The sequence below is a fragment of the Schistocerca cancellata genome, chromosome 5 (genome assembly GCF_023864275.1).
Source record: "Schistocerca cancellata isolate TAMUIC-IGC-003103 chromosome 5, iqSchCanc2.1, whole genome shotgun sequence".
Lineage (NCBI taxonomy): Eukaryota > Metazoa > Arthropoda > Insecta > Orthoptera > Acrididae > Schistocerca > Schistocerca cancellata.
In genome coordinates, this window is record NC_064630.1 from 269471219 (window position 1) to 269488353 (window position 17135).

General features: G+C 43.7%; 1 protein-coding gene across 1 annotated transcript in view; it reads right to left on the reverse strand.

Annotated features, from left to right (window-relative positions):
• Positions 1–17135, reverse strand: part of LOC126187867 (calpain-C) — a 439586-nt gene that overhangs the window by 49801 nt on the left and 372650 nt on the right. The window contains exon 5 of the mRNA XM_049929190.1: positions 10600–10783. Within this exon, the coding sequence (XP_049785147.1) occupies positions 10600–10783 (184 nt within the window). The remainder of the gene's footprint in view (positions 1–10599; positions 10784–17135) is intronic.

The window sequence follows — 17135 nt, forward strand, 5'->3', positions numbered from 1 at the left end:
ACACCATAAATAAGAAATAAAAATAAGAAAACACATGAGAACATTATAGCAGTACTGAATAATGAAATATTACCGTACTGAGCCAAGTGAAACAGCAAACATATTGAACAGCTGCTTTATGGAATGGGTAAAAATTTAGCACAAATAAATAACTGTCTAAATCAGCAGCCAATGGAAAACAAGATTAACACCTGTAAATTGACAATGTTTATCGTTGATGTTAGGAGGGAAGAGACAATTGAGGTTGTCAAAGAACTACAGAGAGAACAAAATAAAACTGGTATGGAATATTTTTATAAGACCGACAGATTCAACCCCTATTAATGAACAGGAGAACTGCCATCATAGAAAATGTTGAAAACTGTGATTTCCATGCACCAGTTGGTTGCTTTTACATGCCTATACATGCACGACTCCTGAATGCTTGCTCCCAAGTACTTCACTGCATCATTATGTTTGAGAGAGTGAGAGACCCATATGTGTTTAGTGATCACCTCAATGCAACACAAAATGGTGCTCATGATAGTACAGTGTGTGTTCATTGTTGAGTGTTACATCAAGCACAACCCAAGAAAAATGTGTGCAGAAACATTTGTGCAAGAATTCAAAACTGGAACTGTTTTGGCAAAATCTCCAGCAAAGTCTGCAATGCAAAACTTAGTAGTAAAATGGCGTGAAATGGTTATGTGGTGTATAAAAACTGTAACCATCCAATAAAGAATTCACATGGCAGAAAACTTTTCTTATGTGAAGGAAAGTCTGCAACAAAGTCTGACAAAATCTAATCACCATTTATTGGTGCAAGGAGGGACAAATAGATCATTGTGTTAAAATATTATTAAAAAGGAACTGTACTTGTACCTTTATTAATTAGCTGTTGTGAATGAGTTGAAATGTCCAGGTGAGCTACATGTTGAGTTCCGTTGATGGTTTCTGAGTGAAGTGGAATCAGGACTTTTGGACCCTCAATTTTTTATTGCTCAGACGAGGCCTAGTTCAGCCTGTCAGGGTACGCAAACTGACAGAATGTGCACCATTATGAATTGGAAAATCTCCATGAGTACTTCAGAGATAAACCCAAGATTGTGTTTTGTGCGCATTGTCTGGTGTCATCATAACATTATTCTTCTGCCAGACTGTTAATACTAATTAGTACATCCTGAAACTGTTTAATCCATATGTGGGTCAATTCACTAAAGAGGAATGCAAGTGTGAATATTTTCAGCAAGACTTAGCAACAACACACCTCACCTTGACAACCTAGTCATGAGTGCATGAGGTGCTTGTTGAGTATGGGTCAACCACAAAAGGCTTTGCAATCACTGGCCACCTTGATAGCCAGTTCTCACTCCCTGTGATTTTTACCTGTGGGAAAACTGATAGGTCACGTGTGCTGAAATAATTCTGACACCCTGGAATAACTACAACAGAATATTAATAACACTGTTGCTGCTCTCTCTCAGACAGAATTGCTACACATGTCTCACAGCTTGATAAATCAGCACAGTACCACATTGACGGCAACAGTAGTTGTTTCCAGCATCTTCTGTGATGTTCGTTAACAAAGGTGAATCCTGCATCAGTCTTATTGTAAATATGTAAAAACCATCAACTAAGAAGGAATTATGCTTATCCATTATGCATATTTTAGAACCGTGACTGTATACTGAATGTAAATAAGTTATAAAGAACTGCAACCAGTCACTTTTTTGAATAATTATGTTTTATTCCATGAACCAGTTTTTGAACCTTTTCAGGTTCACCTTCAGATGGTATCAGGGAGCTAAATCATTATTGGTAGCATAATGCTGGGTGCTGGCTCTATGGCAGAAAGATGGGTCACACTTTAATGTATAGCCATGACTATAGCTTATCTGTTGATATGGATGTAAATTTAGTTTTTACTTACTGCGACAGTACAGGCTGGACATCAAAATGGAGGCAGACAGATGGACACTAACCAAAAAAAGGTGCATATACTGTCGCAGTAAGTAAAAACTAAATTTACATCGATATCGACAGATAAGTTATACTCATGGCGATTCGTTAAAGTGTGACCCATCTTTCTGCCAAAGAGACAGCACCCGGCATTATGCTACCAGTAATGATGTAGTTTCCTGAAACCATCTGAAGATGAACCTGAAAAGGTTCGAAAACCGGTTCATGGAATAAAACATAATTATTCAAAAAAAGTGACTGGTTGCAGTTCTGTATAACTTATTTACATAAGAAGGAATTGATGGCACACCCAACTGATCTTATAGCTCTCCCTCCAAAATATAATTGAACCCATCACTCACCTATCCAATTGCCGACTGGGATCAGACATATCTATGGAAGTGTTGAAAACATCCAAAGTAATTACTAGTTTCTAAGAGAAAAAGAGAAAGTGATGAATTATATCACCCCATTATATCTTTCTGTTTTTCTAAAGGACTGAAAAAAGTAATCTACAACAAGTTAACTAATTTCAAACATGAGTTCTGAAGCCACAAATGAACTGAGATGGCTACCTGTGAGTGCACAAACACTATTTATTTATTTATTGTTCCGTGGGACCAAATTAAGAAGAAGTCTCCATGGTCGTGGAACAAGTCAATACATGAAATTATAACACTATATTAGAAACAGATAAAATGAAATATAAAAAAAAAAAACATATTCAGGTGACAAGTCGTAAGTTTAAATGAAGACAATCAACAATGTAACACTGGAATTTGCTTAATTTTTTAGCTCTTCCAGGAGCTCCTCGACAGAATAGAAGGAGTGAGCCATGAGGAAACTCTTCAGTTTAGACTTAAAAGAGTTTGGGCTACTGCTAAGATTTTTGAGTTCTTGTGGTAGCTTATTGAAAATGGATGCAGCAGAATACTGCACTCCTTTCTGCACAAGAGTCAAGGAAGTGCATTCTACATGCAGATTTGATTTCTGCCTAGTATTAACTGAGTGAAAGCTGCTAACACTTGGGAATAGGCTAATATTGCTAACAACAAACGACATTAAAGAAAATATATACTGTGAGGGCAATGTCAGAATTCCCAGATTTTTGAATAGGAGTCGACAAGAGGTTCTCGAACTTACACCACATATAGCTCGAACAGCCCGTTTTTGAGCCATAAATACCCTTTTTGAATCAGAAGAATTACCCCAAAAAATAATACCATACGACATAAGCGTATGAAAATATGCGAAGTGGACTACTTTTCGTGTTGAAGTGTCACTTATTTCAGATACTGTTCTAATGGTAAATAAAGCAGCATTTAGCTTCTGAACAATATCCTGGACATGGGCTTTCCACAACAGCTTACTATCTAACCGAACGCCTAGGAATTTGAACTGTTCCGTCTCGCTTATAATATGCCCATTCTGTCTGATCAAAATATCGGTTCTTGTTGAATTGTGCGTTAGAAATTGTAAAAACTATATTTAAAGCAATTTAAGCAAAACTGCACTTAGACTTCACCAAAGCTTTTGCCATTATATATTTAAATATGTTGCACTATGGTTTTGCTGGGGTGATGAACTGATCCTGTGTTGATCAGCAGAATGAACATTACAGAGGGAAAATCCCCTGCCAACCTGATAATCAGGTACAATGGAGCGACAATGCAAATTCAGTAAACAAGAACATTCAACCATGACAATGATGAAATGGAAGACGCCAGGCAGCACCTCTGACAGTCAAATTTGTGACATCTTACAGCTCAGACAGGGCTTGTGAAGGTGTTGACTAAATAGGAAAACTGGGGCAAATGAAATGATCATTTCCTGCTGCCAACTTCTGGCTGCTCCACACTGCAATATTTCTGGGGGTTGCAAAAGTGTTGCTGTTGTAGAAGTGTAAGCCAGCTGACTAACATCTATACCACCCAAACCAGGTCTTCTTTCTCAGATTGTGCTCAATAATATCCACGGATATACTGCGTGCCAAACAAACCCATCAGTGTCAGCTGATAACTATGAGAAGACGACCACTTGCAATTCACGATGAGGTTTCCAGCTACAGAAGTCTGACATTGTTGTCCACAGCTGGATGTCTCTGCCAGAGTTACACTACTGGCCATTAAAGTTGCTACACCATGAAGATGACATGCTACAGATGCGAAATTTAACTGACAGGAGGAAGATGCTGTGATATGCAAATGATTAGCTTTTCAGAGCATTCACACAAGGCTGGTGCCAGTGGCGACACCTACAACGTGCTGACATGAGGAAAGTTTCTCATACACAAACAGCAGATGACTGGCGTTGCCTGGTGAAATGTTGTTGTGATGCCTCGTGTAAGGAGGAGAAATGCGTTTCCGACTTTGATAAAGGTTGGATTGTAGTCTATCGCGATTGCGGTTTATCGTATCGCGACATTTCTGCTCGCGTTGGTTGAGAACCAATGACTTAGCAGAATATGGAATCGGTGATTCAGGAGGGTAATACGGAACGCCTGCCGGATCCCAATGCCCTCGTATCACTAGCAGTCGAGATGACAGGCATCTTATCCGCATGGCTGTAACGGATCGTGCAGCCACGTCTCGATCCCTGATTCAACAGATGGGGACGTTTGCAAGACAACAACATTCTGCACGACCAGTTCGACGACAAGCGTGTATTCGTCATCGCCATACTGGCGTATCATCCGGCCTGATGGTATGGAGTGCCACTGGTTACATGTCTCAGTCACCTCTTGTTCGCATTGACGGCACTTTGAACAGTGGACGTTACATTTGAGATTTGTTACGACCCGTGGCTCTACCCTTCATTCGATCCCTGCAAAAACCTACATTTCAGCAGGACAATGCACGACTGCATGTTGCAGGTCCTGTACGGACGTTTCTGGATACAGAAAATGTTTGACGGCTGCCCTGGCCAGCACATTCTCCAGATCTCTCACCAATTAAAAACGTTTGGTTAATGGTAGCAGAGCAACTGGCTCGTCATAATACGCCAGTCACTACTCTTGATGAACTGTGGTATTGCGTTGAAGCTGCATGGGCAGCTGTACCTGTACACGCCATCCAAGCTCTGTTTGACTCAATGCCCAGGAGTATCAAGGCCATTATTACGTCCAGAGATCGTTGTTCTGGGTACTGATTTCTCAGGAGCTATGTACCCAAATTGCGTGAAAATCTAATCACATGTCAGTTCTAGTATAATATATTTGTCCAATGAATACCCGTTTATCACCTGCATTTCTTCTTGGTGTAGCAATTTTAATGGCCAGTAATGTAAATTCTACATGCGGACAACTTGGTGCCATCGTACCATCGAATGCTGAAGACTGCCTTCTGCTGACAGCCACCTCCCTGGTGGGTCATGGGCTCAAGCCTTAGTCACCTACCTGTCCATCTTCTCAAGAAGGAGTTCTGCAATATAAACGAAAGTTGGTAGGCGTGTTTCCACGTCTGAAAGATCACGTCTATTCAAATTTCGCAACAGTCGCATAAGAGTGGCGCTAGTAGAGCCAATATGAGGACGCAAATCAGGGCTGCTTTAAATACACGCCGTAATGGTCGTGAGCGTTAGTTACCTTTGAGACTGGACGTGGTGAGTTGATGTTAGTCAAGAATGCCTTTAGGACGATAAATACATTATCAACACCTCATGAGTTTGAATGAGATCGCGTGATAAGGTTACGAGAAGCTGGATGTTCCTTCTATGATGCTGCAGAGAGACTTGGCAATAATGTAGCCAATTATGTGACTGCTGGCAGCGGTGGTCACGAGAATGTACAGGAGCAAGATGACTGGGCTACGGACGGTCACATGGCATTACCAGTCACAGAAGACCATGGGGTATGGCTCTTACTCATCATACTGTATCTGCAGTACCAGTTTGAGCAGCAGCTGGCACCACAGTGACATATCTAAATATTACCAATCAGTTACTTGAAGGACAGCTCCGAATCAGACGCCCTGTAGCCTGCATTCTAGTGATCCCAAATCACCACCATTTGCGCCTTCAGTGGTGTCAAGCTAGAGCTCATTGGAGGGCAGGATGGAGGTCTGTTGTGTTTCCTGATGAAAGCTAGTTCTGCCTTGGTGTCAGTGATGGCCTTTTGTTGGTTAGAAGGAGGTCATTTGAGGGCCTGTAACCAACTTGTCTGCATGCTACGAGGGTCGTTCAATAAGTAATGCCCCACATTTTTTAAAACCATTAATATACATAGACCGACGTCCTTGTTATTGCTTCACATTTGATGTTTGTTCTGTGCACCGATGAAATTTCGAACCGTTCTGGCAGATGGCAGAGCCGTAGTACAGCGTCAAAATGGTGTCTACATACGACTCACGTCACCAGCAGCGTGCCGTTTTTGAATTCTTGTGCACTGAAAAAGAAACTGTGGTGAACATCTGTAAACGTTTGTGTGAAGTGTAGGGCGATGCTGCAGTTGACAGGAGTACAGATGGGCGATGAGTAATGAAACTTACAGCCTCAGGAAATGTAGAAACAGAGTTCCATGAGCTGCCACGCTCGGGATGTCCTGTAACAGCAACTACTCCAGACATGCTGAATCGTGCGGATGCCATTATTCGTGCCTACCGGCGCATTACAAATCGATAATTGGCTCTACAGTTGTCTGTCAGCATTGGAAATGCGTCTCCAATGATCGAGACTCTCGGATATTCAAAGAGGTACTCACGATGGGTTCCACGAATGCTCACAACAGACCACAAGGTTCAAAGAAAGGCCATTTAATCTGAATTGTTGGAGCGTGTTGAGACTGACGGAGAGGCCTTTCTGTCATGGGTCGTTACGGGGGACGAAAGCTGGGTGCACCACTTTGCGCCGGAAACAAAAAGGCAATCCATGGAGTGGCATCATCCTCATTCACCTCAAAAGAAGAAATTCAAGGCAACCTGCTCTGCCGGAAAAGCCATCGTGACAGTATTCTGGGGCTGTGATGGCGTCATTCTCGTGGATGTGAAGCCGAGAGGGTCAACCAACAATTCAGAGGCATACGTGAAGACTCTAAATAAACTCAAGAACCGTTTCCGACGTGTTTGATCGGACAAGAATCCAGCAGAATCTCACTCCAACATCGTAATGCGCGCCCACACACAAATCTGAGAACCTGGGAACACATCGCCAAATTGGGTTGGACATCATATCCACCCTGTAGTCCAGACCTGGCACCCTCGGAGTTCATCTCTTTGGGCCACTTAAAGATTCTCTACGCGTACAGGACAAGAGCTTTTATCAGCAAGGAATATACCCTCTTCCACAACATTGGCGTATGACTACAGAACGTGATGGAGACTACGTAGAAAAATAGGACATGGACCAAACATGTTTATGTATACTGTCACCAAATTCTGACTGTTAACAACAAATATGTTCTGAGAAAAAAAAGTGGGGCATTACTTATTGAACGACCCTCGTAGACACACTGGACCTACACCTGGAGTTATGGCCTGTGGTGAGATTTCGTATGCCAGCGTTTCACATTTGTAATGGTTTATCTCACGCTTACATCAACCTGTGATCTTGTAATGATGATCACTTAAATATGATACCTAGACAAATGTAGTCCCAAAATTTTATTACTCTACATAAATTATTTTTTGATGTTGGGATTTTTTCCGCCATTGTATTAAGGAAAATTTGGATTATTTTCGTCAATGCAAGAACGTTTCCACAATGGCTCTAAAAACTGTTTACAACGAGTTGGAAGTACTGCACGTATCATCCCTTGGAAACATTACCAATACCGGAAGATGTCATTTTGTTTAAAGAATGCTCTGACCACATTTCATTGATTGCTATATAGGCTGCTGAGAGGGCTGAAGCCGCGTCAACAAACGTTTTACTTGGATAATATTATCGTCTTTTCCAAGTATATGAAGGAGCACTCGCAATGACTAGGTTTCGTACAGCGCGATTAACGTTGAATATCGGGAAGTGCTACTTCTTGTTGATGGAGGTAAACTATCTAGACCATATCATTAGCCAATACAGCGTAAAGATTGAGCCAAGGTTGATATGTGAAGTGCGTGATCTTCTGCCACTGCAGACTACAAAACAGGTACAGTCATTTTTAGGATCATCTGATTTATTATAGAAAATTTGCCTACGTTGACAGACCATTGACACATCCATTAAAGAAGGGTGTAAAATTCCAGTGGATGGAGAATGTTGAGGAGCATTCTAGAAATTAAAGATGGCACCACGAACAGCCCTGTATTAATATTTCCAAATTGCGAAGAGGAATTTATTCTGTCCTATAACACAAGCAATTGGATGCATTCTAAGGCAGGAGGAGAATGGGAAAGAACACCCAGAAAGATATGCATCAAGACAGTAAAACAAGGCCTAAAGTAATTACTCGATCACGAAAAGGAAATGTTGAGTTTAATACATTGTGGGATTCGGGGGGAGGTGGGGAGGGTAAAGAGCTTTCCTGCGAACAAGGCCGGTGACATGCCAGAGAAGCCGAATATTGGTGGGTAGATTTGTGTGTTCACGGAAAAACACGAGTCTGATGATTCTGTTTTTTACTTTTTTTATCATTCAGTATTGGGGATTGTAACTGCAATAATAATACATAGTTTTACGTGAAGGTTAGGATCGTTTTTCCTAGGAATTTGAGGGGGAGCGCGGCTATGTCCGGAATCAACTGAACGATTGACGATCAGGTTTTGCTCCTCAACTACGACGTTTACGACGAACTTTTCTCAGGGTCTTTTTGCCTCTGATGACGTAGCGTCGTGGAATTTGTTTATTTTGGATCTACGACAAGGGTTCACATTTTAAAAACGATTAGCAGTAGGAAAGCAACGCAATAAGAATTTTAAACATTGTATGGAGAGAAGAAACAACCGACGAAGAACCAAAATTTAAAAACAGTAATGCTACGTGTAATCAAAAGAGTAAATAAAAATATAGCCTATGGGCCGGTTAAAATCATTAGATCTCTACATAAGTTAATGCTCAGAACAGTTTCAGATGACAGAAGAAATTTTGTGGCTTTACTTTTCAATCAATAGCTGGTCAACTTGAAGCTAAGAAGTCAACATTTCAGCATCATTTTCAGAAGCTAAGTTGGAGGCAATCTGAAACATACTGTGTATAGATAGCGGGGCGAGAAATGAGGTAACTACAGAAACTTGTTATTATTTATCCAACATTGGAAAACTTTCGGTGAAAATTAACGACGACATAGAATGTGAAGAAGAAGATGATGATGATGATAATAAAGAAAAGGATGCAATCCGATTGGTAGCGATAAAAGATTGAGTTCACTCGAAAAGAAGACTCAAAAGGTTTACGATTTAGAAACAGACGCGATAGAAACGAAACGCAATTCTCACCACACTCACGGAAGATCAGCATGAATTTTCTCTGTAATCTCGTGAAGTTGAGGCTGCTCGTCAATCATTTAGTGGCAGTGATGAATATCCAGTTAAAAAATATATCATGGACTTGAGGAAACAGCGATTTCAATGGGTTGAAGTCAACTGCAAATGCTTTATTTCGCGCAAAACTGCTTGAAGGTTTGGCTAAGCGTTTTATTCAGGATGAAAAGCGTCTTACATCGTGGTCTGCACTGAAGAAAGCCTTGCAAGAATAACTCGATGTGAAAACAAGTGGTGCGGAGATCCAGCAACCGCGGTGAAAGAAGGAATAGGAAGAGTGTCTTCAAGAACATTTTCTCGTAATGAAAAAATTGGCGGCTGTGGTGATATTTATAAAGACTCGCTATTTCATCATGTGACTGACAAAACGGAAGACGATTAAGGCACAAAACTTTTACTTTATGGCGCTGGAGATATGAAAGAGTTTAAGGGAAAACTGAGGCATTACGAAAGGGCTGTGAAGACAGTGCCGAAAAGAACTAACAAAAGTTACAGTAATGGAAATTTCGGGAACTCCCGTAAGAATAGTGCTGTAGACTCGAGTAACAGAAATACTAAAAGCGCTGCTTGGGATCCACACAAAAAGTGCTTCAATTTAGCGTCAGAGGCCACAGGTCAAGTGACTGTAAATACAAAAGCAAGGGGAAGAGACGCTTCAGTTATATAAAGTTCATATTTCAACTCAATGCACAAAGGATAAGAATAAGCAAAAGACGACAACGAATGCAAACACTCTTAAGAAGAGTATTAGCAACAGTAAATTTGGAAATATACGAATGAGTAACCGAGAGGTCCTCCTGCGAGGAGAGCTTCTGTAAAGTTTGGAAGACAGGAGACGAGGTACTGGCAGAAGTAAAGCTGTGAGGACGGGGCGTGAGTCGTGCTTGGGTTGCTCAGATGGTAGAGCACTTGCCCGAGAAAGGCAAAGGTCCGACACACAGTTTTAATCTGCCAGAAAGTTTAATATCAGCGCACACTCCGCTGCAGAATGAAAATCTCATTCTGGATAACTTTCATATCTGTGCACAATATTACTTTTCCTTTACTCCACACAGTCTCACTTCACTACCTTAAGTCAACAAATGTAAAAGTTAGTAACATCGTGACAATCTAAAGAAGGTTCAGACACGTGCATTTCCAGAATAGATTGTTTACGTGACCAGCGAAAAGCGGTGGGTATTGGTGAACCAGTTTACGCATCTTGTTGCGAGTGGTCGTGCAGACCTAGCGAGTGAGTGTGAGAGGGGCGTACCTGCGTGGTGGCGGGCTGGACGGTGCAGGTGACGAGTGAGGTCATGTCGAGCAGCTTGGCGAGCACGCGGCCGCACGTGGTGGCGTCCTGGCGCAGGCCCACGCTCTCGGTGATGCCGCCCGTCAGGTCGGCCAGGCCGTCCAGCAGAGTGCCGTACTTGAGCGCCTCGTACGACCCGTGCAGTCTGCAACACGGCACAGGGCGCCGTTGTCAGCACAGCGTACATGCACGTCATCGGCTGTTGTATACTCAGAGCGACAATTATTGAACTACGAGGTGCATTCAAGTTCTAAGGCCTCCGATTTTTTTTCTCCGTACTGGAAAGAGATAGAAACATGCGCATTTTTTAAAATGAGGCCGCGTTCATTGTCAATACGTCCCAGAGATGGCAGCACCGTACGGCAGATGGAATTTTACCACCAGCGGCGAGAATGAGAACTGTTTTAAATACTTAAAATGGCGACGTTTTCCTTACTTGAACAGCGTGCAATCATTCGTTTTCTGAATTTGCGTGGTGTGAAACCAATTGAAATTCATCGATGGACATGTGGTGATGGAGTTATGGATGTGTCGAAAGTGCGTTCGTAGGTGCGACAGTTTAATGAAGGCAGAACATCGTGTGACAACAAACCGAAACAACCTCGGGCTCGCACGAGCCGGTCTGACGACATGATCGAGAAAGTGGAGAGAATTGTTTTGGGGGATCGCCGAATGACTGTTGAACAGGTCGCCTCCAGAGTTGGCATTTCTGTGGGTTCTGTGCACACAATTCTGCATGACCACCTGAAAATGCGAAAAGTGTCACCCAGGTGGGTGCCACGAATGATGACAGACGACCACACGGCTGCCCGTGTGGCATGTTGCCGAGCAATGTTGACGCGCAACGACAGCATGAATGGGACTTTCTTTTCGTCGGTTGTGTCAATGGATGAGACGTGGATGCCATTTTTCAATCCAGAAACAAAGCGCCAGTCAGCTCAATGGAAGCACACAGATTCACCGCCACCAAAAAAATTTCGGGTAACTGCCAGTGCTGAAAAAATGATGGTGTTCATGCTCTGGGACAGCGAGGGCGTAATCCTTACCCATTGCGTTCCAAAGAGCACTGCGGTAACAGGTGCATCCTACGAAAATGTTTTGAAGAACAAATTCCTTCCTGCACTGCAACAAAAACGTCCGGAAAGGGCTGCGCATATGTTGTTTCACCAAGACAACACACCCGCACATCGAGCTAACGTTACGCAACAGTTTCTTCATGATAACAACTTTGAAGTGATTCCTCACGCTCCCTACTCACCTGACCTGGCTCCAAGTGACTTTCGGCTTTTTCCAACAATGAAAGACACTCTCCGTGGCCGCACATTCACCAGCCGTGCTGCTATTGCCTCAGCGATTTTCCAGTGGTCAAAACAGACTCCTAAAGAAGCCTTCGCCGCTGCCATGGAATCATGGCGTCAGCGTTGTGAAAAATGTGTACGTCTGCAGGGCGATTACGTCGAGAAGTAACGCCAGTTTCATCGATTTCGGGTGAGTAGTTAATTAGAAAAAAAATCGGAGGCCTTAGAACTTGAATGCACCTCGTATATCAAAAGAAACGTAAATTAGTTACAAACAACGGAGTGCACACACGTTATTCAACATGTAAACACCATTACAAATATTCTGTTTTAGGTTATGACATGTTCGATATGTCTGCCATCATTGGCAGACGAACAGCAAAATTCTGCATGACCCAGTGAAGTGTCAGAACATCGATGCTGTCAATGACCTCCTGAACGGCTGTTTTCAGATCAGAAATGGTTTTGGGGTTGTTGCTGTATACCTTGTCTATAATATAACCCCACAAAAAGGAGTCGCATGTGTTCAGATCCGGATAATATGGTGCCCATGTCAGTGGCCTCTGGGTACCCCAGAGCGAGAATGCGGTCCCAAAAGTGCTCCTCCAAGACATCAAACACTCTCCTGCTTCTGGGCCGGCCGTAGTGGCCGAGCGGTTCTAGGTGCTACAGTCCGGAACCGCGCGACTGCTACGGCCGCAGGTTCGAATCCTGCCTCGGGCATGGATGTGTGTGATGTCCTTAGGTTAGTTAGGTTTAAGTAGTTCTAAGTTCTAGGGGACTGATGACCTCAGAAGTTAAGTCCCATAGTGCTCAGAGCCATTTGAACTATTTCTCCTGCTTCGATGGGGTCGAGCTATGTCTTGCATGAACCACATATTGTCGAAATCACGCTCACTTTGGATAATGGGGATGAAATAATCTTCCAAGACCTTCACGTACCGTTCGGTAGTCACCGTGACCATCGAGAAATATCGCACCAGTTATTCTGTGACTGGACGTTGTACACCACACAGTTACCCGTTGAGGGTGAAGAGATTTCTCGATCGAGAAATGCGGACTCTCAGTCCCCAAAATGCGCCAGTTTTGCTTATTAACGAGATCATCCAAATGAAAGTGGGCTTCGTCGCTAAACCAAACCATACATGCGCGTACTAGTTCCCAACATGCCCCGCGGCCAACCGTGCAGTTTGAACGTTGTAACGCAAACCGTTTAGAATTTATGACGATTTTATTTTGTATAGTTCAGTATATAAAAGGAAATAATCAGTGGCGTAACAAGGGTAACTGGCGCCCAGGAATCCTCCTCTGCTTCGCTCTGAGAACAATCAATTTTTTGTTTAATCTTCATCTTTGCATTGATTATGTATTCATCTACTGAGATCAATGGTGCTCTACAACTAACAAGGGAACCTCCCCATCGCACCCCCCTCAGGTTTAGTAGTAAGTTGGCACAGTGGATAGGCCTTGAAAAACTGAACGCAGATCTATCGAGTAAACAGAAAGAAGTTGTGTGGAACTACGAAAAAAATAAGCAAAATATACAAACTGAGTAGTCCATGGGTAAGATAGGTAACATTCAGGAACGTGTAGGCTCAGGAGCGCCGTGGTTCCGTGCTTAGCGCGAGCAGCTGTGGAACGAGAGGTCCTTGGTTCAAGTCTTCCCTCGAGTGAAAAGTTTAATTTTTTATTTTCAGACAATTTTCAAAGTTCAGGCACTCACACATAATCAAATTCGCTCTCCAAAATTTCAGGACATGTTCAGATTTGCTTGGACATATGCAGGATTTGACGGTCTACGCACGGAAAAATTTGAAAACGTTAAAAACATGTTTTGACAGAGCACAGGGAAAACTGCGACTGTGAAACTGTTGCATTCATTTCCTGCAGTTTATGTGACAAACTCTTATGTTTTCATCACTTTTTTGGGAGTGATTATCACATCCACAAGAAAACCTAAATCGGGCAAGGTAGAAGAATCTTTTTACCAATTCGTCAAGTGTACAAGTTAGGTGGGTCGACAACATATTCCTGTCATGTGACGCACATGCCGTCACCAGTGTCGTATAAAATATATCAGACGTGTTTTTCTGCGGAGGAATCGGTTGACCTATGACCTTGCGATCAAATGTTTTCGGTTCCCATTGGAGAGGCACGTCCTTTCGTCTACTAATCGCATGGTTTTGCGGTGCGGTCGCTAAACACAGACACTAAACTTATTACAGTGAACAGTGACGTCAATGAACGAACGGACATATCATAACTTTGCGAAAATAAATAAAGTAAATTATTCACTCGAGGGAAGACTCGAACCAAGGACCCCCCGTTCCGCCGCTGCTCACGCTGCCCACGGGACCACGGCGCTCGTGAAGTCACACTCTCCTTGATGTTGCCTATCTTGCACATGGACTACTCAGTTTGTATATTTTGCTTATTTTTTTCATAGTTCCACACAACTTCTTCCTGTTTTCTCGATTGATCTGTGTTCAGTTTTTTCAAGGCCTATCCACTGTGCCAGCTTATAACTAAATCTGAGGGGGGTGCGATGGGGAGGTCTCCTTGTAAGTGAAATCGCCGAGCGGTGTAAGGCGCTGCAGTCGTGGACTGTGCGGCTGGTCCCGACGGAGGTTCTAGTCCTCCCTCGGGCATGGGTGTGTGTGTTTGTCCTTAGGTTAATTTAGATCAAGTAGTGTGTAAGATTAGGGACTGATGACCTTAGCAGTTAAGTCCCATAAGATTTCACACACATTTGAACATTTTTGAATTAAGTAAAATCAAATGAAACATATTGTCCCAGAGACTTTTCCAAGCCTTGAACATCGATGCAGACTGAAGCGATGAAGGAAAATTTGTAGTAAGGCTGGGATTCGAACCCTCATCTCCTGCTCACTAAGCAGATATTCTAACCTCTACGCCGCACTGGCACAGTGACTTTGGACACCTGAGTGGACTACACTAGCACACCTTCCTCCTCAATCCAAATTTCCATTCACGACTCAGCCCACTTGGTATTCCCCCTTAACTCTAACAGCGTTTGATTAACACAACTATACTTGGGTTTCAGACAGGGTCCTCCCATTTCATTCCATGCTATGGTGCTCCATTATACACTCATGCTCATAAATTAAGGATAATGCTGTTACATGGTGAAACAACGCTCTGGTGGGCGGTTTGCGGGTTTAAATCACCTCGGGGTATGACCATGCGGTGCATTTGACCTGCGGTCGTAGCACGTGGCGCTGGCAGCAGTCCACATACGCAGAGGTGTGTTGGTGCATGTCAGAGTACGGTGCAGCGAGTAAGTGTGCAGACGTTTTCAGACGTGCTAATGGTGACTGTGTGTTGAAAATGGCTCAAAGAACACATATTGATGACGTTATGAGGGATAGAATACTAGGGCGACTGGAGGCTGGTCAAACACAGCAGGTCGTAGCACAGGCCCTCCGTGTGCCGCAAAGTGTGATCTTCAAGATTACGGCAACGATTCCAGCAGACAGGAAACCTGTCCACGCGCTACAGTACGGGACGTCCACAGTGTACGACACCACAAGAAGACTGATATCTTACCATCGTGCCCGCAGACGGCCACGGAGTACTGCAGGTAGTCTTGCTCAGGACCTTACCGCTGCCACCGGAACAGTTGTATCCAGACACACAGTCTACAGACGACTGAACAGACATGGTTTATTCACCCAGAGACCTGCAAGGTACATTCCACTAACCCCCTGGTCACAGGAGAGCCTGTAAAGCCTGGTGTCAAGAACACAGTACATGGTCATTGGAACAGTGATCCCAGGTTACGTTCACGGACGAGTCCAGGTGTAGTCTGAACAGTGATTCTCGCCCGGTTTTCATCTGGCGTGAACCAGGAACCAGATACCAACCCCTTAATGTCCTTCAAAGGGACCTGTATGGAGGTCGTGGTTTGATGGTGTGGGGTGGGATTATGATTAGTGCACGTACACCCCTGCATGTCTTTGACAGAGGAACTGTAACAGGTCAGTTGTATCGGGACGTCATTTTGCACCAGCATGCAGGAGTGCAGTGGGTCCCTCCTTCCTGCTGATGGATGATAACGCATGGCCCCACCGAGCTGCCATCGTGAAGGAGTACCTTGAAACAGAAGATATCAGGCGAATGGAGTGGCCTGCCTGTTCTCCAGATATAAACCCCATCGGGCACGTCTGGAATGCTCTCGGTCAACGCATCGCTGCACGCCTTAAACCCCTACGACACTTTAGGAGCTCCGACAGGCGCTGGTGCAAGAATGGGAGGCTACACCCCAGCAGCTGCTCTACCACTTGATCCAGACTGTCAACCCGTTGTGCGGCCTGTGTACGTGTGCATGGTGATCATATCCCATATTGATGTCGGGGAACATGCACAGGAAACAGTGGCGTTTTGTAGCACATGTGTTTCGGTACAGTTTTCGCAACTTATCACCAATACTGTGCACTTCCAGATCTGTGTCGTGTGTGTTCCCTATGTTCCTATGATATTAGCGCCAGTTTTGTGAAGTGCTACGTTGTGTGGCACCACATTCTGCAATTGTCCTTAATTTGTGAGCATGAGTGTCTTAATTTCCACATGGGAGGTACACATTTGTTAATTGCGTACCATGCTTACATTCAAAGTTAGTAACCTTGTTCAATGTTACGATCGTCTGCATCCACTACAGCCTGGAACCACACTAGAGATACCATTTCATAACTGTTCTTAGCACTTTTCGAACGGTAGACCATGGATTGTATAGCTGTCGTGATACACTCGTCCACTGCTTTAGATCGCACATTGCTTCCAGCGTTCTTCATCATGGTAACAGGAACTTCCCCAACAATTTGTGGCGTAACCGGCTGTCGGCTCCTCCCAGGAGCAATTCACAAAGCTTTACTTAATTCAAACTTCCGAATCATGTTCTTCAATCTCGGTGCGGGAAGAGGACCTGTCCATATTCCTTTAATGCGTTGATACTCGTGAAGAGTAGCAGCATTGTTGGTGTTGTTTTGATAAAAACGAAAAATGGTTCAAATGGCTCTGAGCACTATGCGACACAACCTCTGAGGTCATCAGTCACCTAGAACTTAGAACTAATTAAACCTAACTAAGGACATCACACACATCCATGCCCGTGGCAGGACTCGAACCTGCGACCGCAGCGGTCGCTCGGCTCCAGACTGCAGCGCCTAGAACCGCACTGCT